Source organism: Arachis hypogaea, chromosome 18, assembly GCF_003086295.3.
Source record: "Arachis hypogaea cultivar Tifrunner chromosome 18, arahy.Tifrunner.gnm2.J5K5, whole genome shotgun sequence".
In the NCBI taxonomy this organism is placed as follows: Eukaryota; Viridiplantae; Streptophyta; class Magnoliopsida; order Fabales; family Fabaceae; genus Arachis; species Arachis hypogaea.
In genome coordinates this window covers 48,323,494-48,351,441 of record NC_092053.1, presented here as the reverse complement: position 1 = coordinate 48,351,441, position 27,948 = coordinate 48,323,494, and the positions used below count along the sequence as shown (strand labels likewise).

Below are 27,948 nucleotides of genomic sequence, written 5' to 3'. Positions count from 1 at the left end.
TTTTTACAATATGTATGTGGTTACTTGCCCAACCGGAAGTTTGAAACTTCCATATATACTTGTCAACCTGTTATTGCATTGGACCGAAATAAATAAATAAGCTAAGTAAATATGTAACTCTTCAGTTTAGAATTGTTTTGGTGGGTTTAAAAGCATAAGAAACGCGGTTACTTGTCAATTTGAAATTGTAAACTAAATTTCCAATATTTAGTCACTATTTTGATCGATATTGTTCATTTTAAGAATTTGTAATAATTTTAGGATGCCCTCATCACCCTATCCATATGAAATCTGTTTATCATTCATTTATACGAATATACTAGTAATTCAGTTGCCTTTGCCAATTCTCATGATAAACACACTAATAATAATTTTTAAAAGAGAAAAAAAATAAGACTATTATCGGAACATCTCATGCATGTTCATATTCGAGTATCAGAGAATCAAGATTACTCTGTTTGAACTAACATGCATCAACACATATGCTAGTACTAATAATTATACTGTTAAAGAAAAACCATAAAGTGATGTTAGGCTTTTTAAGTGTCTTAGGACAAATATATATAAACAAGAAATATAGAGAAGATAAAAAAAATGTATTTCTATGCCTACTTTTGTCTATTTAGATTTTAGATCGACAGAAAATTGAATATTATCTAAAATTAAACAAAAATATTTCACTTATTTTTATATTTTTATTATCAAACAAATTTATATCTCTATGTTATGGATGGAGCCCACAGATTTCACACCTGAAACGACTTCCGTACCTGGTTATCCGGGTCCGAACCATCTCATCCTTCCAGAAGGCCCGAAACCGGCCTACTAAAGCTCCTAACTAACTTTCGAATTCAAATACCTCCCTTATCTTAACCAGATAAGATAAGATAAGATAATTATTATCACCTATATAAAGGGGACCCCAGGCCCCCTCAGGTATGTCATTCACTCTACACACCTTATACCTCTTAGATCCATTCTGACTTGAGCGTCGGAGTGTCTTTGCAGGTATCACCCCTCATTGCTCCAGTCAAATAATCCGGTATCCGCCTCAACCCGCAAGTTCCCAATCCATCTCTCAACCCGTACCGGAGACTTCCAGTACATTGGCGCCGTCTGTGGGGAACTCGCAACGTTGAGACGGAATGGTGGACGGATTCAAAGAGCAATCCCCGAGCCACCACGACAACTCCCGAACAAGGAACCCGACTCCCGAACACCAAGAGACTACAACCCACGGAAGGATAGCAAGCAATATTCCCCAGACCTCGACGCAAAACAAGGAGAACGGTCCCGAGATACCGATTGCCAAAAACCTGGGAGAAAAAGCAGCTCAGATAATCCAAGACCTCTATCTCCGAGTACAAGAACTCGAGGGACGAGTCCCAGCTAAGGAAAAACACCACGTCGAGGACGCAAGCCACGCGACGTCCCGATCAAAGTCCCGCAATGAGGCTAGACACAGCAGGTCGCTCGAACGGTGACACAACAGGAGATACGATCGCAACGCCTCTCATGACACGAACGGCAGAAGACACGCCAGGTCGCCCGAACGGCGGCATGGCAAAAGGCACAACCGTAGCGCCTCTCGTGTCCCGAGTCCTCGACACGACACCGACGACAACCGACGGCATCGAGAAGCCAAACACACGAGAAGCGACCATGTAATCATGGGAGCTACCCCTTCACTGAAAGAATCCTGAAAGCAAAACTCCCCAAAGGTTTCAACAAACCTACAGACATGAAGTACGATGGAACCAAAGATCTCCAGGAACACCTCATGGCTTTCGAAGCAAGAATGAACCTGGAAGGAGCCCCTGACGCGGTCCGATGCAGGGCCTTCCCGGTAACCCTGGCCGGACCCGCGATTAAATGGTTCAACGCCCTTCCCAATGGGTCTATAATGGGCTTCCACGACATCTCACGGAAATTCATGGCCCAATTTACCACTAGAATCACCAAAGCCAAACATCCTATCAGCTTGTTGGGAGTTACCCAGAGACAGGACGAGTCCATGAGAAAATACCTTGACCGATTCAACGACGAGTGTCTAACGATCGATGGACTCACGGACTCGGTCGCAAGACTCTACCTAACTAACGGACTCATGAATGAAGATTTCTGGAAATACCTCACTACCAAACCGGTATGGACCATGCACGAGATCCAGAGCGTCACAAAGGAGTACATAAACGACGAGGAAGTAAGTCAGGTCATAGCCGCCAACAAACGGCAGCACGGCAACACGCACCATGGAAATATGACACCTCGCCACCAACCCCCACCAAGAGAAACCCAGAAGGAACATCCCAAACCAGCAGGCATATACCGACCTCCCAGAATTGGAAAATTCTCTAACTACATGATGCGGGAGCATCTTTCCTATCTTTTCCTAGTGAATTTGCATGTAATTTGTTAAGTTTTATCAAGAATTAATTATCTTTTAGCCACTATGGATGCTACTTTGAGTCTTGTGCAATTCTATTTATTTTAGGTAGCATTTGGTTGGATTTGATGGAGTTTCTGCAGAGAAAGAGAAGAAACCAAGGAGCTGACCAGCGAGGAGCGACGCGTGCGCGTGCCTGACGCGTACGCGTGAAAAGCGAATTGGCTCAGCGACACGTGCGCGTTCCTGACGCGTACACGTGACACGGGAAAAAGGCTATCGACGCATACGCGTGACATGCGCGATATGCAGAAAACACAGAAAATGCTGGGGGCGATTTCAGGCCGAGTTTCGACCCAATTTTCGGCCCAGAAACACAGACTAGAGCCAGGGGATAGCAGAGACTCAAGGGAGATTTACACAAGAATGGTTATGCCTACTCCAAATTAGGCGTGGACCCTATAAAGCAAGTGGTCTCCATCCATCAATTGAAGACATGCTGATTGCTTTAATTAATTCTGATTTAAACTTTAATTTTTATTATAAAATAGAAAAAGATATTATTTTAGTTTTAGAAGATAGATTTTAAATTAATTAGGATTAGATATAAAAAGGGATTCTAACAGGGGGATTCCAACACAACATTATTCCAATTCACAATTCACAATCCTAGTTTTCACTCTTTACCATGAGCAACTAAACCTCCATTGTTAAGGTTAGGAGCTCTGTCTATTTGTATGGATTGATTTTATTGCTTTTTCTATTTTAATTCATGTATGGATTTATAATTTAAGAATTATTTTCGCTCTTTATCTTATGAATTTGGGTGGAACGGAAGTATGACCCTCTTTCTATTTGAGTTCTTGTATAACTTGGAAAAGCTCTTTACTTGAACAACAGCTTGAAAACATATTCTCCTAAATTTTAATTATCTGGATTTAACGGGATACATGACATATAATCCTTTTATTTTTTGGTAATTAGAGTTTTTATGGCATATAAACTGGAATTTGATCATCACACTCTAATTTGAATTAATTGACCAAGGAATTGGCAGTTGATGAAAACTAAAGGAGACTAGAAAGGTCTAAGGAATTAGGGTCTAGTCACATATAGTTTGCCATAAATTAAATCCTACATGATTAAAATAGTTAGTAAGAAAAGTTAATCCGGAAAAATAGATAACTCTGAAACCTTAACTGCTTTCTCCATACTTTATTTCCAACTTCTTTACTTGCTCTTTTAATATTCTTTATATTGTTTAATGTCTTTTAAAATCTCAAACATTACTTTCTGTTTGCCTAACTGAGTAAATCAAGTAACCATTATTGCTTAGTCCTTCAATCCCATGGGATCGACCCTCACTCACCTGAGGTATTACTTGGTACGACCCGGTGCACTTGCCGGTTAGTTTGTGGGTTATAAATTACCACACCAAGTTTTTGGCGCCGTTGCCGGGGATTGATAGTGATTAACAACTCTTAGTTGTTTGATTGCTTAGATTAGGTGTTTTAATTTTAATTTTATTTAAATTTTGCTTATTATTTTCGAAAAAAAATAAATAGCATTAATATTTTCCTTAATTTCTGAAATTAAGTTTGGTGTCTCCTAGTTATTTTTATTTCAATTTTTTCCTGTTTATTCTCCCTGTTAATTTTCGAAATTTTTTGTTTTATTTATTTAGTATATCTATTTTATTATTTTGCACATGATACCTCACTGGGACTTCTTTGCACTCTGACGTAGAGAATCCCATCTTTTCTTGTTTTCTGTCTATTTATACGCAGGAACAAAAACAAGGAACCTCTGTTAGACTTTGATCCAGAACCTGAAAGGACTTGTAGGCGACGTTTACAACAAGCAAGACTTTGCAAGGCTGCAGAATCCACTATGGATCACAATAATGCTGTTAATGCTAATGTGGTAAATCTGAATGGGAATGAAGAACAAAGGAGAGTGCTTGGCTCTTACTCTGCTCCTACTGCAGATCTTTATGGAAAAAGCATTGTGGTGCCTCCTATAACTACGAACAACTTTGAGTTGAAGCCACAATTGGTCACCCTGGTGCAACAAAACTGCCAATATCATGGTCTTCCCCACGAAGACCCAAATCAATTTATTTCTAATTTTCTGTAGATTTGTGATACTGTGAAGACAAATGGAGTGAACCCAGAGGTGTACAAACTCATGCTCTTCCCGTTTGCTCCGAGGGATGGAGCAAAGCTATGGCTAGATTCCCGACCCAAGGAGAGTTTGGATACTTGGGACAAGGTTGTTACTGAGTTTCTTACAAAAATTTTCCCACCAAAGAAGCTGACTAAGCTTAGGGTAGAGGTTCAGACCTTCAGGCAAAAGAATGGTGAAACTCTTTATGAAGCTTGGGAGAGGTACAAGCTACTGACTAGGCAATGCCCTCCAAACATGTTCTCTAAATGGATCCAACTAGACATATTTTATGAAGGCTTGGGTGAAATATCCAAGATGTGCTTAGATAATTCTGCAGGGGGTTCATTGCACAAGAAGAAGACACCGAAGGAGACTATTGAGCTGATTGAATTGGTTGCTAGCAACCAATATTTATACTCATCTAACAGGAATTCTGTGAACTCAGAGACTTCTCAGAAGAGAGGTGTGTTGGAAATGGAAGTTGTTAATGCTATTCTTGCTCAGAACAAGCTTATGTCTCAGCAAATAAATTTACTTACTCAGCAGATGGGTGGCATGCAAGTCTCAGCTATCAACACCCAAAATCCACCTCAAGGGGTCTCTTATGACATGACAGATAATTTTGTACAAAATGAGAATTATGATTATGCTCAATATTTTTCTGAATAGGTCAGATTACGTAGGGAGTGGTCCTAGAAATCCAACAATGATCCCTATTCTCAGACCTACAACCAGGGGTGGAGAAATCACCCAAATTTTGGGTGGAGGGACTGATGAGAGAAACTTTTGCGTGGTCTAGAAATTTGCAGATAAATCCTCGTTGCAAGTATAGTTTCTAAACCTTCAAAAGTCCTTTCATACAAAAGTTTTGGTTGTCACAAGTAACAAACCCCTTTTAAATTGATAACCGAGTATTTAAACCTTAGGTCATCTTCTCAAGGAACTGCAGGGAAGTATGTTCTTATTATTGGTTATGGAGATTGTAAATTGGGGTTTCAAGAATGAGGAACAAGTAACTTAATGGCGGGTAAATTAAATGGCAATTAAAATAAATAAATAACTGCAAAGCAAACTTTTGGCAAGGTATGAGAAATTGGAAGTCCAGACTTAGTTATTCTTATCAATAACAATGAAAGTTGAATCTTAATTCCACTTAGTCAACCTTTACTAAAGTAAAGGAAAGTCAAGGGACTAATTAGTTTGGTCTTCGAATCCTAATTATTTCCTAAGAAAAGGTTGGGATTATTGAAACTCAGTTCAATTAGAAAAGATAACAGTTATCAATTATGTTGAGATAAGATAACTCCTGAGTTACTGCTTTCTTAACCAAGATCAAAAGAGAAAAAAGTAAATCTGCTGGAATAAAAATGCCTTCAGATGTAAAGCAACAATAACATAAATTAAAGAAAGTAATCATGAATTGAAATACCTCAATTAACATTAATAAGGGAAATTATAATCTAACATGAAGAGTTCATAAACTAAATTGGAAGAATAAATAAAAATAAAGAACCTGGGATTGAGAGTTACTCCTAAAACTAAGAGAAGTCCTAAATCCTCAGAGAGATAGAGGAGAGAACCTCTCTCAAAACTAGATCTAAAACATGAGAAGTAACTAAATTTGCAAACTCCCTTGAATGGATGCATTCCCCCACTTCATAACCTCTGGTCTATGCCTTCTGGACTTGGATTTGGGCCAAAAAGGGCTTCAGAATTCGCTATGAGCGTTTTCTGCAATTTCTGGTGCGTGGCCTCTGTCACGCGTCTGCGCGGGTCATGCGGTCGCGTCATTCGGAGCTTTTCTTATCACGCGGTCGCGTCAGTCATGCGGCCGCGTCACTGCTTCTTCGCGCTTGGCATGCGATCGCGTCGTCCATGCGATCGCGTGGATGCCAGTTTCTTCAAGGACTCCGTTTTGTGCTTTCCTTCCATTTTTGTATGTTTCCTTTCCATCCTTTGAGTCATTCCTGCCTTAGAAGATCTGAAACTACTCAACACACTAATCACGGCATCGAATGGAAATAAAGGTAATTAAAATAATTAATTTTAAAGCATAGGAAACATGTTTTTCACATACATCGCATAATAAGGAAGGAGAAGTAAAATCATGCAATTAATATGAATAAGTGGGTGAAGGATTAAATAAATCACTCAAATTAAGCACAAAATATATCATAAAATATGGGTTTATCAACCTCCCCACACTTAAACAATAGCATGTCCTCATGCTAAATCCAAGGTAAAGAGTAAGGTGAGATTAAAGTGGTGGAATGTTATGCAATGCAACCTATTCTAAATGCAACTACCTAAATGAGTCATGCAATTCTAATTTATTCACTCATATATAAAGCTTACATGTAGTTAAATTAATTCACATTCTCAAGAAATCATATATATACATAGCCAACCCTTAAATAATAAAGCACTTTTGCAAATAAGATGGGAAAGAAAAATATTTTACAAACTTGCAAAACAATTAGTAAATTAAGCATAGATATATGTTGATGAGTTATTGAACCCTCACTGGATTTTGTGTTTACTCTCTAGTCACTCAGTGTTTATTGGGTTAATCACTCTATTCTTCTTTTTATTCTTACTTTCTATAACTTTGTTCTTCATCTAACCAATCAACAATTATAGAATATAGTCATACCAAAAATCATGAGGTCTTTAATTAAGGTTGTAATGGAGCCAAGGTAAACGTAAGGATATATGTATAAGGCTAAGTGAGCTAATAAGTGAATCCTCAATTAGACTAAGATCTCACCTAACATACATACTTAGTAAAACAAAGCTACTTTACCTATTTTCCCATCTTTTTCCACTTTTGATGTTACATACTCATGTTTCAATTTTTATTTTTATCCCATGTGCATTGCTTTTATTTTTGCATTTGGGGAATTCTTTTGTATCCCCTTATTCATATGCTTGAGAAATAAATAACTCTTTTTTTTTGAATGCACATGGTAATTCTTTCAATTTGATTTCTCATGAGCATCCTTCCCAATAATTGTCATTTTGATTTATTTTTGTTCTTTTCAACTCTTCTACCTTTTGTTTTTGTCATCCATGTTCCCAATAGGTTTCCCACATTTTAAACTATACAAGATTTTCTATCTTAAGCTAACCAAGGATTCAACTTGGGATTTTTATTTGTTTTTCTGCTTAAGGCTAGTAATGTGGTTTATAGAATAAGAAAAAGGGATTTTAAAGACTCAAGGGGGCTAACAAAGGTGATGTAAAAGGTAGGCTATTTTTGGGACAAGTGGGTTAAAATCAAATAATGGCCTCAAAAGTAGAGCACGTCCCTCCAAAGCGTGCGAACAACCCATTCCCAGACTCTTTTGACACTTATCTTACATTGCCAAAAGCTCCTGAGTACAAGCCTAAAATGCCATATCCTCAGAGACTTCAAAAGGAGACCAAGGACAAGCAGTTTTCAAAGTTCTTGGAAGTCTTCAGAAAGTTGCAAATCAATATTCCTTTTGCTGAGGTTTTGGAGCAAATGCCTCTCTATGTCAAGTTTATGAAGGAGTTGTTGTCAAAGAAGAAGCCTTTAAAGGGAGATGAGACAGTGGTCCTGACCAAAGAATGCAGTGCCATCATTCAGAATAACTTGCCAAGGAAGATGCCGGATCCAGGGAGCTTCCAAATTCCATGCACCATTGGGCGCACAACCTTTGAGAAAGCATTATGTGATCTGGGAGCAAGCATCAATTTAATGCCCTTGTCTGTGATGAAGAAGCTGCAAATCCAAGAGGCACAACCCACAGGGGTAGCATTATAGATGGCAGACAATTCTATGAAGCCTGCATACGGATTAGTGGAAAATATCTTGGTCAAAGTAGGTAAGTTCTTCCTCCCAGCAGATTTTGTGATTCTTGACACAGGCGAGGATGAGAATGCCTCTAAATTCTAGGAAGACCTTTCCTAGCCACTAGAAGAGCTCTAATTGATGTAGAAGTGGGTGAATTAGTGCTCAGAGTGCATAATGATCAACCGGTCTTTCATGTCTTCAAAGATATACATTCAGCAGGTAAATAAGAGAGGTGCATGCAGACTGAGCTTATTGATCCAAACCTTCAAGAACCCCCTGATGACGGACAGCAGAATCTGCAGCTCAAACCTCCTTTGGTGACAATCAATAAAATTCCTCCTGATATCAAACCTATGTTTAGTGTCGAAAATGCATCATCCACCAAGGAGGAGGTTCCCAAAAAGAAGAAAATACCCAGGGGATGGAGAAACAAAAAGATCCCTACTGAAGGTTTCTCCCCAGGAATGAAGGTGGTGTTGACTAGGAATCCAGTATGGATTTATACAGTAAACAGAATTCTCTCTCTGGAGCACATTGAGCTAATTTATGGAGACACAGAAAAGAAGTTCAAAGTAAGGGGTGAAGAGCTGAGCCCCTATGATCCTCCTCCTTAGAGGAGATGACCGTCAAGCTAGTGACGGTAAAGAAGCGCTTGTCGGGAGGCAACCCGATAATTTCGTATCCTTAGTTATTTTTCATAGTAGTAGTTTTCTTACTTGTTTGATTTTTATTGAGTTTTTACTATTTTTCTGATGATGCAGCTATTTTATAACAGGAACCGAACACTTCAGGCAACAAAAAAAAAAAAAGAGCACACAACGCGCAAGCGTCGCTGACGCGTACGCGTCATGTGTGTGCATGTGAAAAATTAAATTGGACAGAGAGTTGAGCAGGAGTGGTGCTGGGAGCACAAGTCCCATCACGCGTACGCGTCCCTGACGTGTGCGCGTCCTTTCCCCAATTGGCCATCCACGCGTGCGCGTGCATGACGCGCACGCGTCATATGAAAATTTTGATTCCCATACCATGCGAGCAGAGAGTTGTGCGTGCGCGCGGCCACCTTCGCGCGATTCGCACAAAACCAAGTCCACGCGTACGCATCCCTGACGCGTACGCATCATCTAAACTTAACGCAATCCACGCGTACGCGTGCCTTACGCGTACACGTCACATACGACGTCCAAATTAAACCCCTTAGCGCCTGAATTCAAATTATCCACCCCCAATCCTAATTCTCTCTCGTTCTTTTATCCTTTTATTATTCTTTCATCTTACTATTTTTTTTATTTTCGGTTATTCTTTGCTTGAGGACAAGCATTTAAGTTTGGTGTTGTCGCTTCGCTGATGTTTTTTTTAAAGCACTAAAGGGAGATGAATGCTCTTCATGGAGGAATGAGATGGCCACTAACATAACTAAGGTGGTTGAGTTCCTTTCATTCTATTTCTCTTCCATTCTTATTTTGTTGTTTTCTGTTTTCTGTTGTTTTGTTTGCATGATCATTAGTACTTTCAGTTCTTAGAATTAGTTTCATTCTGTTATATGTCTCATGTACTGCTCACTAAACTTGAATCCAAAAAGAAAAAGAAAAAGAAGTGATATATTGCATGAGAAATTGAGTTTATATTGAAGAGTAGTCTTATTCACTTAAATGTGGTGGTATTTTCTGTAACTCTGAATGCATGACATGAACAGTGCATATTTAAATTTGAATCAAAGAATGTTGATGTACAAGGAACAGGGATTTAGAGAATTATTATGACTTCTCTGAAATAAACAAAAATTTAATCCTTGAAACAAAAGAAACAGCATTGAAAAAAAAAAGGTCCAAGGCTAGTCAGGAGGATACTGGTGGACACAGGAGCAGACTCAAACATCCTTTTCAGAGGAGCCTTCGATAAACTCAGACTCCGCAATGACAATCTCCAGACACACCGCAACGGGATCACCAGACTCGGAGACAACTTCCTTAAACCAGACGGCTCCATCATCCTCCCCCTCACCATAGGGACGGGAAGCCAAAGGAAGACAATCTTATCCGAGTTCGTGGTCCTCAAAGATTCCACTGCCTACAACGTCATCCTCAGAAGAAAAAGGATCAACGACCTCTCTGCCGTCATCTTCACAAAATACCTCCTCATGAAGTTCACAGCAGATGACGGCTCCATCGGAACAATTCACGGAGATCAGGAAATCGCAGTAGAATGCAACAACACTAGTTTAGCCCTACAGAAAAGATCCCACAACGCGGCCGGCATATCCCTGGCCGACCTGGACGCCCGATAAGACGGACAACCCAGACCAGAGCCAGAAGGAGACATGGAGAAACTACAGATAGGAAAAACAAAGAGGAATACACCTTCATCAACAGGAACCTCCCATACGATCTTAAGGAAGATCTCTCACACCTCCTAAGACAGAGCAGAGACCTTTTCGCATTCACACCAGCCGACATGTCAGGAATATACCCCGACCTAATGTCCCACTGACTAACCGTAGACTCCAAGGCCAAGCCCGTGACACAAAGAAGAAGAAAAATGTCCACCGACTGAGCAGCCGAGGTCAAAAAGCAAGTCAAAGCCCTCCTCGAAGCAGGCTTTATCAGAGAACTACCCTACACAACCTGGCTAGCTAACGTCGTGCTAGTAAAAAAAGCCAATGGAAAGTGGCGAATGTGCGTCGACTACACGGACTTAAACAAAGCCTGTCCCAAAGATGCCTTTCCGCTCCCAAATATTGACGGATTAGTAGACGCCGCATCCGGTCACCAATATCTCAGCTTCATGGACACATACTCCGGGTACAACCAGATACCCATGCACCAACCTGACGAGGAGAAAACGGCCTTTATCACCCCCGACGGCACGTACTGTTACACAGTCATGCCTTTTGGTTTGAAAAACACCGGATCCACTTACCAAAGACTCGTCAACAAGATATTCCAAGGCCTATCCGGAACCAAGCTCAAAGTCTACATTGATGACATGCTTGCCAAGACCGAATCCGGTGAGCAACTCATCAGTAACCTCGAGCTCGTAATGAACACCTTGAGGAGGCACCGAATGCGCCTCAACCCGACAAAATGCGCCTACGGGATGGAGGCGGGAAAGTTCCTTGGATTCATGATCACACAACGCGGGGTAGAGGCAAACCCCGAGAAGTGTAGAGCCGTCCTCGAAATGGCATGTCCGAAAGACCTCAAGGACATTCAGCAACTTACTGGCCGACTAACCGCATAATCGCGTTTTCTCGGCGCGTCAGCCCAAAAGGCAATCCCTTTCTTCAAACTCATGAAGAAAGGAACCCCCTTTCTATGGGAAGCAGAATGCGAGGAGGCATTCCAGCACTTCAAGAAAGTCCTAGCGAAACCTCCGGTCCTCGCCAAACCCCAAACGGGAGAGAAACTCTACTTATACCTATCAATAACGGAAGAAGCACTCGCAGCAGCACTTATCCGAGAAGACGAGAACAAGACCCAACAACCCATCTACTTCATAAGCAAAGTCCTACAAGACACAGAATCACGCTACTCACGCCTCGAGAAACTAGCCTTCGCACTTCTCACAGCCTCCCGACGTCTCCGATAATATTTCCAAGCCCACCCCATTACGGTCCGAACCGACCAAGTGGTCAGGCAAGTCCTACAAAAACCCGACCTAGCAGGGAGAATGCTAGCATGGTCCATCGAACTATCCCAATTCCAGATCAAGTTCGAACCTAGGAATGCAATTAAAGTGCAAGCCATGACAGACTTCATCGTCGAAATGACTCCAGGAAGCCCCACCTTTCAAACTTGGAAGCTACACGTAGACGACTCATCCAACACCACCACCGGAGGAGCCGGTGTGATACTCAAAAGCCAAAATGGAATCATAATCGAACAATCCGTTCGGTATGAGTTCCCAGTCACCAACAACCAAGTAGAGTACGAAGCTCTCCTGGCCGGCTTGACTCTAGCCAAGGAGGTCGGGGCAAAGATCTTAGAAGTATGCAGCGACTGACAGGTGGTTAGCTCCCAAGTCAACGGAGACTACCAAACACGAGACCCCCTGCTCCTACAGTACCTCACCAAAGTAAACAAGCTGAAAGATGAATTCGATCGTGTCACCATACAACACGTCCCCAGGGAACGAAATGCAAGGGCAAACCTTCTATCGAAACTGGCCAGCACCAAACCAGGACAAAGTAACCGGTCGCTAATTCAAGAAGTCATCAGAACGCCGTCTATATCAACCACAACCGACACCGTCCTACCAGTCTCCAACCAAGAATCATGGACCTCTCCTATCCTGCAATACCTCCTTAACGGAGCACTACCCGAAGACCACAGGGAAGCAAATCAGATAAAAAGACAAGCCGCCAACTACACCGTCGTAACAGAACGACTATACAAACGAGGATTCTCGCAGCCCCTACTCAAATGTGTCGAGCCTGGGGACACGGAGTACGTACTCCGCGAAATCCACGAAGGCTGCTGCGGCCATCATGTCGGAGGCAAAACCTAGCCTAAAAGGTTATCCGAGCTGGATACTTCTGGCCCACGGTTATCAAGGACTCAATGCAGCTGGTAAAAACCTGCAACAAATGCCAAATACATGCCGACTTCCACCAAGCCGCCCCACACCAGCTCAACGCCATAACGGCGGATCGGCCATTCGGAACATGGGGCGTCGACCTCGTAGGCCCATTTCCCACGGCGCCCGGACAACTCTGGTATCTCATCGTCGGCATAGACTACTATACCAAATGGATCGAGGCTGAGCCCTTGGCATCCATCACGTCAACCCAATGCCAAAAGTTTCTGTGGAAACACATTATAACATGGTTCAGAGAAAAAGTTCAGAGAGTTCCTGGAAAGGCTGCACATAGCCCAACGTTTCAGCTCTATAAGAACATCCCCAGACAAATGGACATGTAAAGTTCGCAAATAAGATAATAGTCAAAGGGCTCAAAAAACAACTCGACGAAGCTAAAGGACTCTGGACTGACGAGCTCGGGTCGGTCCTCTGGTCATATCGGACCACCCCCTAGAGCTCTACGGGGGAAACTGCTTTCCGCTTGACATACGGGATGGAAGCCATCATTTCCGTCGAAGTCGAGGACCCCAGTCCCAGAAGAACCATTGGAGGTAACGATGAACAAGAAGAACGGGACCTAACGGACGAGATAAGATCCATAGCCCATATGCGAGAGCTGGCCTTGAAGCAAAAAATCAAGATAAGATACAATAACGACGTGATACGGAGAGACTTCTCACCTGGGGATCTCGTCTTACGATGGAACGACATCGGACCTTCACGCCCGGAGAAGGAAAACTCACCCCCAATTGGAAAGGCCCATACAGGATCAAGGCGGCTATAGGGAAAGGAACATACAAGCTCGAAAGACTCAACGGCGCCGAGATCTCGAGGACCTGGAATGCCGCCAACTTACGACGATATTATGTGTAGGCTCATCCCCGACCTTTAAGTTCCTCTTTCACTTATTCTTTTGCTTTACCTCTCCTTGTGCTTTATTTTTTCATAAGTGTTATTTTCGGGTACTCTTTCCTGCCACGTCGGAGGGTTTTAACGAGGCCCAATTTAATAAAAGTTCTTTAATACACTTATCCTGCTTCTCCCTATATTTTTGTAACGGGAAAGAACGAACGGCCAACATCGAGGACCGATCACCCTCGAGACCCAAAAACGGATATCCATAATACACGACTAAATGGCCTACCAGGCATGACTAACGAAAGCCAATGCAAACGGCTTACAAGATAAAAAGCCCGACCGGCCCAAAACAAAAATCTCGAAAATTTAAGAGTCAATAACATGGCTCAATAAAGATAAAACGGCTCGACCGGCCCAACCACATGAAAACGCAAAATATCCAAAGTCACAAACCGCGGTCACACGACCAAAACATCAAAAGAAAAAAGTACTGAGTACTTAAGTCGGAATAACACAATACATAAACAAAGCTCTACAAATCAAAAATACGACCATCCTGAACGGTCTTAAAAGCCCCCATAACAGATACATTGGCATCCGGAGCTAGCACCCGAGCCTGAGCCTTCATCGTCTCTTCAGTCGCCGATATCGCCCCCTGCACATCAGCCAGCAACACCGCTTTCTCCCCCTTTAGCCCCTCAACCTCGGCCGTCAAACCCGCCATGTCGGTCTTCAAGGTGCCACCTCGGAAAGAAGCACTGCAGCCCGGGATTCGGCGTCCGATGCCTTCCTCCACTCTTCCCCAAGTTGAGACAAAAGCGAAGTCTCAACTTCGGACAGACGAAGGATCTCAGTACTAGACTCCTCGGACGCCTTTACCGCCCTCTCCCTTGCCAACTCGGAAACTGCAAGCTGCTCTTTCAGCTTCGCCACCTTGGCCTGAGACTGACGCAATTTCTTATCCAGAAGACCCACCTGGGCCATCACGGGTTCGGCCTTCCGCACAATCATGGCGGAACGGAGGAGAGAGCGATAAAGCGACTTCGCCTGGAAAGTCACATCACACTCACGAAAGAACTCCTCCGTGCCAGGCATAAGGTGCTGGTCTATGAAGGCCGGAGCATCGAAACGACGATCCATCACCGACGGGACCACAGTATCCCCTTCCACTAGATTCTCACTGTCAACCTCCTCTGACCGCCTCCGCTTCCGTGAAGCACCCTCCGGCGAGACGACAACCACCTCATCGTCTTCCCCTGCTCCCAAACCGTGACCCGACCCTTGGACACCACCCTCAGTCAAGATAAGTTCCTCAGAAACAGCCCTCGTTTCATCGGCAGGGCGGGAAGTGAGAATGGACGGAGAACTATCAGAAGGAGTCCCCTGGGTCAGCAGAGCCTTCAGCCTAGCGAGAGTTGTCAGACCACCAACCATCTCAACTGAAAAAGAAAGAAAAGGAAAAAGCATAAGTCCCATGCTTGGTAGAGCGGCCACAAAGTAATAAAAAAGATAAAAACACACCGAAAAAAGTACGGCAAGCCTCGGGATCCCCCATAACATCACAAGGATGCAAAGGACGCTCCCAAAAAGATGCCAAAGGACACTAGCGATATCCCGATCTTCCGCGGACAAGCCCTCATAAGTAACCTTTGTCAAGTATGGCGGCCCAGCACCAAAATTCCAGTAGGTCGGGAACCGGCTCTCCCCCTCTAGTGTTAGCCAAAAAGGATGCTGCCCCTGAACGGGGTGCACCTTAAAAAATCCCCTCTTGAATTCGTGAAAGGAATCCTTGTAGAAACCAAATATACGACGATGTGGCTGAGCTCTAAAAGACATGTATCCCTTTTTGTGCTTTCCTTCCTTAGTAGGAAGAGTGCACAAGAAAAGGAAAAGGAAGACGTTAACCGAAATGGGAAGTTCCAAATACTCGCACACGAGCTCGAAAGTGCGAACGGCCGCCCAACTGTTCGGATGCAACTGAGACGGAGCGACGGAACACTGACTCAGTAGCGCCTGAACAAAGGGAGAAAATGGCAACCGCACCCCAAGCCTCGTAAACATAGACTTGTACATTCACATCCAGTCCGGAACGGTCGGCGAGTCTAAATTCAAATAACACACCCTCTCGTCAACCCCAGGGACGACGAGCTCATACTGGCGCTCGGTATCACTGCCCCCAAACACAGCCCCCTGGTCGCGAAGCCGCTGGAGATCTGTCTCTGTAATCCGAGACGGCGTCCCCCAAACATCGGAGGTCACCCAATAATAGAGGCGGGGGACACCCCCAGTCGGAATCACCAGAGCGACCACACCCTCCCTTCTCCATTGAGACATGCCTAAAATAGGAGGAGCACCACTATCAGCCTACCAAAAACTATACGGCAAAAAACTATGGAAGAAATGAAAAAACTCCACCACCTATAAAAAACTAAGCCTATAGTGGTGCTCATCCTCCCCCAAATACCATAACCCTCATTTTCGAAGAAACAGTGCCAAAAGTACGACCAAATGCAACTCAAATACAGGAAAACAAAAATGAAAGACATAGAGAAGGAGTACCAACCTTATAAAAGCCGCTGACAAAAGATGGAAGCAGGATAGAGAGACAGTGCAAATGCAGAGCCAAAACGTGCAGAAGAAGAACAAAGTAGGAAAAAGTGAAGAGGATGTAAAACTGAGAAGACTGGAAAAATGAAACGAATGAGGGAAGAGAAAGCAAAAAACCAAAACAATTGAAGAACGAAAAAACCAAAAATGTCCTCAACAACCAACAAACACAGAAAGGCAAAATTGAGAAGGCAGCCCAAGCGCTTCCCCCGCAATAAATGCCCTCTTTAAAATGCAACTGACAGCGCACATTGGAAAACCAAACGGGCGCAGGAAGACGGAAAGATCACACTAACTAAAACACGGACTACGAGGCTGACAGAGCCTACGAGCTAACCCATCTCAAGACCCGACGCGCCGACCCTCCGCGATAAGCAAGACCTGCCAGAAGAACCCTCCGGCGTACCAAAGAAGGCCACCAACGGCCGAAACCATATCCTCCAACGACGGAGACCGACCTTGTTCGCTGCTCTCCCACTGCAGGACAACTGTTACGGATCGGGCCCACAGATTCCACACCTGGAACGACCTCCGTACCTAGTTACTCGGGTCCGAACCACCTCACCCTTCCAGAAGGCCTGAAACCGGCCCACTAAAGCTCCTAACCAACTTTTGAATTCAAATACCTCCCTTATCTTAACCAGATAAGATAAGATAAGATAATTACCATCACCTATATAAAGGGGAGTCCAGGCCCCTCAGGTATGTCATTCACTCTACATACCTTATACATCTTAGATCTATTCTGACTTGAGCGTCGAAGTGTCTTTACAGGTACCACCCCCATTGCTCCAGTCAAATAATGCGGCATCCACCTCGATCCGCAAGTTCCCGATCTATCTCTCAACCCGTATCGGAGACTTCCAGTACATTTTACATTTTACTCTCTGATAGTTAAACAAGGCCTGAAATAATACAAAAAAGCACAGAAAATAAGGTAGGCCAATTATAAAAGATTCTTTTAAATAAATTTATAAACATTATTTGTTTAATAATAATAATAATAATAATAATAATAATAATAATAATAATAATAATAATAGTAGTAGTAGGAGTAGTTGTAGCAGTAGTAGTAGTAATATAGTAATAATATAGTAATAATTATTATTATTTAATTATATTCACTAATTAATTTAATAAGTATTAAAACTTATTTTTCTTAAGATTTTGAATTTAGTTAATTTTGCTAATAAAAGAATTACACTAAAAAGTTAGCTTATATAGGTTAATAATAAAAAATTGTGTCAAATTATTTAGGCGTAGCTGCTTTTAAAAATAATACTAGAAAAACAAAAATCTAAAATTAATTTATTTTATTAAACATCTATAATTTTATATATGTAACATCTATAATTATATATTTATTACATCTAATATTACTTATTTATTACGACAATAATTAATAAATACAAAATAAAATAAATTTAGACTAACTTTTATTATCTCGTAAACAATTTTTTTTTTTCATTCTGAAAATGTAGAGACATGTGGGGGGGGGGGGGGGGGATGGTCTAAGTAATTAATGCCATGACCATGGTTGAGGATTGAAAAAGACCTTGCCGCATTTTACATCCATGCACAAGTACTCTAATTGAGAAATATTTATTGAACATAACCCATTTATAACTAACATTAGTAAATACATCTTACAACAGGTAATGAATATTTAAAAAGAAATGAAGCAAATAGGCTGGATAATTAAGTGCATCCTATTAGGACTTGGTAAATGCCAATGACATACACTTGATATTGAAAAAGGAATAATTATAGTTTAACGGCTGCTATATATACATGTCGGTCATATTATGTCATTATTTACAAGTTATATATTTGAGCATGAAAGATTAGTTTTATGTAATTAAATAAGATTATATTAACATGGTAATAAGCTAACTATTTTGTGCATAAGCTGGCACAAACATTTACTAACATTTGGTAGTTGAAATGAGAGTTATTACTCTTTCTTCTCATATGAAAATATTCAATACAAAAAGTATACCTCCAACAAACAGTTATTTCAAATAGAAACATGCATACATGTGGTTCAAAAAAGCAGAACATCAGAAACTATAATTTTTGGGCAACTAAACAAAAGCCATCACATGCAAAGCGGATATCAAAATGAATCATGCATATGTGCGAAAAGAAACGCGGAATGGAAACAATTCTGTTGCTCCTTCCTAAAATACACACACCGTTTGTGCTTTGATTTTTCTCTCTCCACACTTCGGATATGTTTCAAAATTTTACTTTCAATAAAATATACACACACCCTTTTCTCTTTATATATATAACGTATTATACCTTATGATTTTGAGAACCGGACCAAATCTATCTCTTCGATCGGATTACCTGAAAAAAACAGTCAAAACATTAGTAAGCTAGTCAAATCAATTTAGATTTTATCAATTAATTAATTGATTTAAATTAATAAAATATAAAATAATATTTTAAAGAAATATATATCTTATACATAAATATAATATTTTATTATATCAGATTTGATCCTGATTGAATATTTAAAAATCTCTAACTCTACTATTTTAAAGATCGAGTCTATTTTCATAATTTTAAACATATGTTTTTTGTCCTTAATAATATAATTTATCTTATATTAATATTATTGATATGAGAAGTGGAAATAATTTTGTTTTTATCTATTTTAAAACTATTTTTAAAACTTAAAAGTATACATTGTCAGTTTGTAAAATTTAAACATTATTTTATGCATTTAGTACTGTTGAAAGAGAGTTTTAAAATAACGATTGAATTATCTTTAATTGATATCAAAATTATGGGTTCAAGTCGTAAAAAGATATTGATATAATTATCTGATTAGACTATACATAATACATTTTTTTGAATGTTTTGGTTCCCTTTCATTAGTAAGTAGGAAGCTTAAGAAGGTCAATGTAATTTGGACAATTAGAGAAAAATTACGATGGAGTTCACTGAATCTTAAGAAAAATTAGTATAGCTTTGTAATAGAGATAAAGAAATAATAAGTGTAAAGGAAGTATTGGTTAGGTTGCTACTGATTTTATTAGAGCCTTAAAACTGATTCTCTTAGAGTTGGCTAGGTTGCCTTTATTTAGCATAATTAGTTAGAATGCTATATAAGCATGTTAAGTTGCAGAGGCAATTGAGAATTCATTCTTATCATTCAGTAATATTAACTACGAGAATTTCTTTCAATTCTCTACTTTGCTTCTCTGTATCAAGCTATCGTTTTAGTTCATCCTTACCAAAATTCTTTCACTTTCACTTTCTTAAACAACAAAATTTTAGGTTTATTTCAAGGTTTAACCCTTCCTAACGGTTAGAAAGGGTTAAACCTTGAAATAAACCTAAAATTTTGAGCATGCTTTTAAAATAAAAAATATTATGAATATACTAAAAATCAATATAAAATCTTTCATCTTGTATTATATATATATATACATATATATTATTAAACTCAATTCTATTGATATTTTATATTTTAACATATAGCTATAATTATTTAAAAATAGATGTGTCCAAATTTACCAACCAAAATGAGTATGAACAAAAATGTAACCCAATTAATAGTGATGCATGAATACAATAATAGCAATGAGGTAAGCTACTCTTGTTTGCATCACTAGTCTATAAATAAAGAGAAAGAAATTGTGATAAATATTAATATATAAATTAAATAGAGCAAATTATTGTGTTGAAGAACCGACATAGATAGAAAACTACACCTTCTACATAGGCAAATTGGTGGTTGCCATGTGCTAATCCAAATATAGAATGGGAGCAACTTTTCAGCACTAAGGCAGTGATAGTTGGTTCATTTGCCTTCCACGGAGAACAAGTATCCAAACATTTGGACCCAAAAACAAAAGAATTTCACCAACTTGCAAGAAGTCATAGAGAGACATGTCTTTCTTGAAGTAATTCCTTTCGGTACAACTTTTTTTTTTCTTTCTTACTTGAATATGACTTTGCAAAATTTTTTAAAGTGTTTATATTGTTCAAAAATACTAATAATTTGTTTTATGTTTGATGAATAAGAAAAATTATGTGTTTGTATTTTTAACTTTTAAAAATTAGACATACTTTTAAAAACATTTAAAAAAATTTAAAAATAAATTTATATTTATCAAAATTAAAAAATTTAATATCACTTCGTGTATTAATAAATATTTAAATTTACTCTTATATTTATATTTATTATAATATTTTTAAAATTTTAAAAATTATTTTACTAAATATAATTATTATTACTTATACTTATTGAAAGTCAATTATTTTAGTTTAATTTATCAAACATAGATATATATTACAAATTTTAAAATTCTATCTTTCGAAAGTCAACTTTAATAATTTGCTTTCGAAAAGTAAAAATGTTACTAAATCAAGTCTAAGATCTATATAATTTCCCTAGAATTGTTTAAGTGAAAAAAATCAACCATCAATGTTTTGTATATAGCAATAATATGTTTTACTGAAAAATTATACTTAATATATAGGTGTTCTAAAAAATATTATTATAACCATTCACTTTTTTAATACAATTTTTAACTGCTATACATTGAAAGTTTAGGTAGTAGTAAATTTTAAAAGATATATTTAAAATGTTTCATGTATACAAAAATATTTAAGGTGAAGTCCACTTATTAGAGTGGAATGATGGTGAAACCATGACTGAGTCTGACTCAAAGTTCAAGTTGGGTTTGACATCACTGCACAAAGCACAATTGCACATTTCTTCTTCTCGAGATAGAAACAAAAAAAATAATAGAAGACCATGACAACCTGCACTATACACATCAATAATATTGCATAACCAACTGAAAGACAGTATTACCAAAGAACATGCCTTACATACCGAATCACATTGCTAACTATCAGAATTGCCCATAATTTTAGTAGTGATCAAAATAATATAATTAGAGAAACTTTCATGTTACAACTTGCTTAATGGGGTAATTTTCATTGGTTGGACCTCCAAGCACCTTGGCACTTTGACATTGACACAACCATAGAAGCGTACCTTATTTGTATTCATCGTCTCTTTTTCTTTTTTCTTTTTTCTTTTTTCCTTTTATCGATCCATCATACATCCATGATCCTTCCAAAATAGAATAGGAATATGAGATTTATTTTATCAAAATTTTATATTTTATCAAAATTTTATATTTTATCTAAATATTGTAAACTTGTGAGTCAAACATCGACTTAATATATAAAATCCGATGCATGTTATGATGATTATCATTGTAGTAGTTATAGTTGCAATGTAATTTTGTTAACACGTAATTCTTTTTTTAAATTAAAAGTCATATTTTTTATTATTAAAAATAAAAAATAAAAAGTTTGTCAACTAATAAAAAAATATAATTCTAGTTTTAGTAATTTTTTTAAATATTTTCAAAATTACATAATTATCATAGTTACTATAATATAGTTATGAGAGACTCCATCATAAAACATAATGAGAAAATGTATACAGGGAGCGCGAGCGGAGGCCTTTCTTCCAGTTTTTTCAAAAAAAAATTAATAGTAGTAAATTATTAAGTATAATTTAATTTTTTTAAAAAAATATATTTAGTATTTAGTTTAGTATAAACAAAAATCTAACCAAAATATTAATAATTTTTAATATTATGATCTTCAATGCCACAATAAAATATGTGAATTAGTAGAACGACTTTATTCGATAAATAATTTTAGTGATCAAGAGAAATTTTACATTAAAATACAAGCACAACATTATGAATTTGATGTTTCTAATCATGTTAAATTAATTAATTTGTGCATAATTTTTAAGTTATGTCAAGAGTTAAAAAAAATTTTTAACGTATTTTTTGATTGATCATTTGATTTGTTTGGTATTAACTGTCTTTTTCAACTACAATAACTAAAAGAATTTTTTTTAGCTATGAATATTATGAAAAATTGACTCAAAAATAAAATGAAAGATAAATTTATTTTTAATTATCTATTGATTTATATTTGAGAAAAAAAAATTACAGAAAAGATTTCACACAAATTCTATTAATAATAAATTTTATTATACGAAGAATTAACATGTACCATTTTATTAATAAAAAATACATATATTTTTTATACTTTAAAATATATTTTTTATCAATATATTTTTATAATATATTTTATATTATAAAATTTATTTGTATATATATTTTAATATTATATATGTAATTAGTTCTCATGATAATATTTTTAAATTCGTTTTTTGTATGTATATACATTATTTTTCTTCACGTGAGGAGAAATGTTTTTGTAATTAAAAATATTATTTGTATATTAAAATTAATTATTAAAATTAGTTATTATATAAATATATATATTATTTAATTTTATTTTTAATATATATTTTATATTGTAATATACATTTTATACTAATAATTATTTAATGATTAATTTTGATATATATCTAATATAATTATTTCATAATTATTGAGTTTAAAGAATTTTAAGCATTTTGCGCGTATTTCAGAGCTATGTGTAGTATGTGTGTCTAAACTTATCAACTTGTTCGGAATCTGCCAATAGAATCCCCAACCCCAAGATTTTTCCTTGACTTTTTATTTGTAAGCTCTTTTAATCATTTCTCCAATAAATAACCATGCAACAACAACAAATATCAAAGCTTCATTTTCTAGTTAAGAATCTTGTCATGGAATTTCCAATTTGCATCATCACTTGCAAAAGTTGACTTAAATATCAATTACATGCTGATATTCTCTTATGTGATTTTGACACTTATTATTATTGCCATGTGTATTTTGCTCACAAAGTTTTCACCTAATTTTAGGGGATGGGGAGGGGGTGGTAGTGGTATTGGTTGCTATTAACCAGGTGCTTGGATGTGATTGGTTACTTATTATTTTATCATAAAAAAAACCCTGAAAAACTAAATGGAACGGATGATGAAGACATTGCAAAATTAATTTTCATTTAATTTTTAGTTTAACTGTTTTACACCAATAAATTTAAAGAATTTTAAATTATTATCTAATTAAATGCTTAATTATCATTATTGATTAATAATTAGTTAAATTAAAAAAATTTATTGATATAATCATACATGATTAAACATGTATAATTTGTTTTTCAATAATGTCAAAGAGACAATAAAAAATAAATTAAATTTTATCTTATTTAATATTATTAATTATCACTAAAATTAATAAATATTAAATAAGATAAATTTAAACCATTTGAGTTAATTTTTTAGTGTCTCCATATATTATTGTTTGTTTTCTACACTTTCATAAAAATTAAATTGTTAAAACCTTATACTAAGGGACATTATTGAGTTTGAGTATCTCCACATAATGAATAGATTCACAAAACTATTGTAATTGGAGACTGATTTTTTTAATGTATCCTTTCCTGAAATATAGGCTACATCAACTAAAAAGGCACCTAAGTCGTGAACATTGCATTCACTTTTATTTGTTTTTATTTTTTATTTTTTCTTCTTTAATTTTCCTTTTCTGTTCTGGGTTCGGTTTCTCAAAATCCTACACATCACTAGGACGAGAAGGAAGTCAAAAATCAAGATATTATATTCTAGACACTAACAGGTAGCAAACATGGATTTAAAAGAAGAAGTGAAATTACTGTTATTTCTGATATATTTACAACAGAAACCTGTGCTGGACAGAAATTTACACAATGGTGGATACTACAATGAAGATGGCAAAAATATCTTCTCATGAAGATGCTTTGGTTAAAAGTGTGGTTTATTTATTTAGCCACACTTTAAACAAAAACAACACTTTTATAAATATCAAAATCTAACCATACAATCCATCATCCAAAGGTCAAAAAGAAATATACTCATATGAAGACAATTATGCCATCTTCATTGTAGTATCCACCTTACACAATATCATATATCACATAATAATCTATATTGTGATATACACACAACTTGTTGTTTTCCCTCAAGACTTTTTCATGACATCTAAAATTTAAGTGAAAGAATAAGCAGAGACCCAGCTGAGCTTTCATTTTGCTATACTACACCCAAAAGCTACAAGCTATGGTCCCCCAAAACCTCTCACTCAAAACTCCCCAAACTTAAGAATAATTAAAAAAAAAAAGGAAAAAGAATGCAGAGAGAAACATGAGCCTCTACTTCTGCTTGAAAATAACAGAGAGGATGGAGATTCCGGGGACATATCTGCAAACAATCCCACAGGTAAAAATCTCCCCTCGCTCACACGAAAGAAGGATCTAAAAGCAAATAAAGAAAGAAAGAAAGAAAGGAAGGTCTCAACGGAAAATAATCAAGCCTGCTTCCGGAGATCCTTGGATTGAATGAATGTGCCATGGAAACCATAAGGCACTCTTGAAGGTAACTCAATTGTAGCCTCAAGCTCCAGAGTCATTGCATTCACAACCTGAAGCTCAGACCTCCACTCCTTCTCGTCATGAACAAATGCAAGAATGTAACCGTCGTCTTCCCTCTCCGACGACGCCGATCGAGGAAGAAACATCGGCTCACCGCCGAATTTCTCACCGCCATACATGTACTTCTTTACTTCGCCGCTGGACAGATCAACCTTGGCGAAACCAGACACCTTAGGCCATGGCTCGGCGAGTGCCAAGTATGCGAACTGTGTCTTCCTTCCAAGCTTGTTCTTGTTCACCATCCCTGCCTCCAAGTTCACCTGTTCTTCTTCACGGATTATAGCCTTTCTTGTTGATTTCCCTGTCTTCAAGTTCAACCTTATCTCCGATAACACACTCTTCAAATTCTCATCGCACTCGTTGAAAATGGAGTCGGCAGGGGTCATGCACGATCCAATCACAACAACCTCATCAGTTTCTTTCTCCTCCCACGCATTCCATAGATGGAAGCAGAAGCACTCTGGCGCTTCAATCCACCGGATACCGTCTGAGTCGGTGGCATTCTTGTCAAGAATCCCAAACCTAGAGACCTTCTCTTTGTCGTAAACAACCGGTGATCCACCCCTCATCATCTCGCCAAGCTTGAAAACCACCTGCTGGTCCGGTACCACCACGAAATTCTCGGTTATCGCGAAATCGTGCATCATCGTTGGGACCTTCAACGGAATATCAACGTCCTTCGACTTCGTTCCGTCCTTATTGAATTTGAAGTACTTTAGGTAAGGCTTTGAAATGACGTCGTAACTTAGAGCAAAGAGTTCGCCTGAGACTGGATCCACTTTGGGATGTGCGATCATCGTGGATTTCAGTTGGCCGTTAAAGTCGTAACGGCCAACGGTTTTTAAATCCCCGTTTGGCGTGACGCGCACGTGGTAAGGCAAATCATCCTCGGACATCGCCAAGAGGCGGTTATTGAAGTAGACCAGACCGGCGTTTGCGACGCCCATTCCGTTTTTACCGTCGACGATGCCGAAGAGGCCGCGGGCGTAGAACAAGAGGAGGCGAGCGATTCCGGAGTGACCGTGGAGTTCTCCGATGGCTTTCGGGAACACCGGTTTTCCGAGGGATTTCTCTTGGACGAGGCGGTTTGTTTCGGTGAACCGGCAGGAGTAGCTGGCAGAGCCGTTGTGGAATTTCACGGCGTGAACCATGCCGTCGCCGTCGAAGAGATGGTGTCCGGCGAGGGGCTCGTACATCGGATTGGCACCGTTGCGGACATAGACTCCGTCAATGCATTCCGGGAGTTTCCCGGCGATTGGGAGGGAGTGAGTCGAGGGATGCTCCGGCACCGGTGCGAAGTTTCCGGCGATCTGAACGCGGGGATCCGCGGTCTTTGGGAGCGGGTGTTGGCGCTCGTGGGAGGCTAAGGCGGATTCCGCGAAGTCTATTGCCATCGCGGCCGCCTTTTGTATAAGGTTCAAGTCTTTAACCGGAGCTGCGGTTGTGGTTGTGGTTGTGGATGCGGTTTTATTTTCTTTTGTTGGTTTTGGTTTTGTTGTTGTTGTGGTTGGTTGTAACTGTTTTGGGAAGTGGAGTGTTTGGAGTGAGCATTTGATTTTATTGTAATTAGACCTCCTCTTGTTACTCCTGATAGTGAATGAGGATGGTGTTTGAGGTGAACATGATGCACCTTTTAAAGAGGAGCATGATGATGGAAGTTTGGTATTGATCCATGTGTTTGAAGTTGCTGCCATGGTTGCTCTATTTTGAAAGTGTAGTGATGTGAGTGTGAGAGTAAGCAAGTAAGTAGCAGGGGTGAATATTGAAAACTTGCTCTATTAATGTTGTATGAGTTTTGAATTTGGAATTTGGATTAGTGTGTGTGTGTGTAATTTTTTTTGTTTAAGAATGTTTTTTGCTTTTCTATGTTTTGTTTGAGAGAGGTGGTTTGTGAGTGAGAAAGTTGAGGGATGAGGGGAGTGAGAGACCGGATATATATAGTGGGGAGAAGGGGTTGGAGGCATGGAGGTTCAACTTAGACATGTAAGAGAAGACCACGTGTAGGATTAAGAAATTGAGGGAAAGAGAGTATTGAGAATGAAAAAAAAGAAGAAAAAAGAAAATTAAAAAAGTTGGATTGCCAATAAGTGATCAAGACAAGGTGGGGTTGTATATGGGGCATAGCTGCATGATACACTGCCACGAACACTCTACTTCGCTTTCTCTCTCTACACTACAAAAGAAAAGCTTATTTTATTGTGGAAATAACAAGAGAAAGGAAAGGGGAACAATAAGGATTATAATCTTAATTTTACTAGATAATTAACAGGGATTTAACTAACAACAAATTAATAAATATTTTTAAATTATATTTTATATTAATTAATTATTATTAATTAGTAATTATTTAAATTTTATTTTTAAAAATATAGAATTAATAATTATTAATTATAATTATTTAAAATTAATAATTAAAAATTATTTATCTATACTTTTCTTTATGATATAGAGGGAAAATTCCTTAAATTGAGAGCAATCACACGTGATAATTGATGAGAATAAAATTAAAACAACGGCAAGAGACCAAGGTAAATTTGGTTTGTTTAACGGACTAATACCTAGGTATTATAATGTGATATGAATTTACTTAATACTTTCATAAAAGAAATTAGTCAAGAATTTTAAATTGAGTTTCTTTTGCTTTATTAGTATATATTTAATAATTCATAGTATTATAAAGGCCATTAATTGGTATAACATGGAAATAGAAGAAAACAATTTAGATTGAGAGAGAGAGAGTGAGAGAGAGAGAGAGAGAGTTGAAACTTGAAAGGGTCTAAAAAAAAGTAAAAGAAAATGAAAGCGGCGAAAGAAAAGAGTGGTATGTGTGTGTGTGTTTAACGATGGTAATCTATTGGCCCATTAGGTTGTAAGATGAACAAATAGGAGGGGTGTGAAGAAGATTGGGCTTTTTTGATTGAAGAATAGTAATGGGTGGTGGTGCCTATGACTATGAGTATGAGTGGAGAAGGCATTTTGGTTTGTTTGTTGCACACGTCGAACCCCGCGTTGCTGCCTCAATGTGAAGTTGTGAGTGAGAGTTGAGAGTGTCACACGTGGCTAATTCTCTGAGTGTCCCTCATCTTTGCCTTCAAAATCTTAGTCACATCAAATTACTACCCCACAC

General features: G+C 38.2%; 1 protein-coding gene and 1 non-coding gene across 2 annotated transcripts; both read right to left on the bottom strand.

Moving 5' to 3' along the window:
• Positions 1 to 4,706: 4,706 nt before the first annotated feature.
• On the bottom strand, positions 4,707 to 4,812 carry LOC112774082 (small nucleolar RNA R71). The gene has a single exon (XR_003188590.1). It is a non-coding gene; the product is annotated as a small nucleolar RNA R71 (small nucleolar RNA).
• Positions 4,813 to 24,287: 19,475 nt separating this feature from the next.
• LOC112771106 (9-cis-epoxycarotenoid dioxygenase NCED1, chloroplastic) lies at positions 24,288 to 26,890 on the bottom strand. The gene has a single exon (XM_025815725.3). It carries the CDS (start codon positions 26,513 to 26,515, stop codon positions 24,698 to 24,700), a length of 1,818 nt encoding a protein of 605 aa, XP_025671510.1. The 5' UTR covers positions 26,516 to 26,890; the 3' UTR covers positions 24,288 to 24,697.
• Positions 26,891 to 27,948: the final 1,058 nt, after the last annotated feature.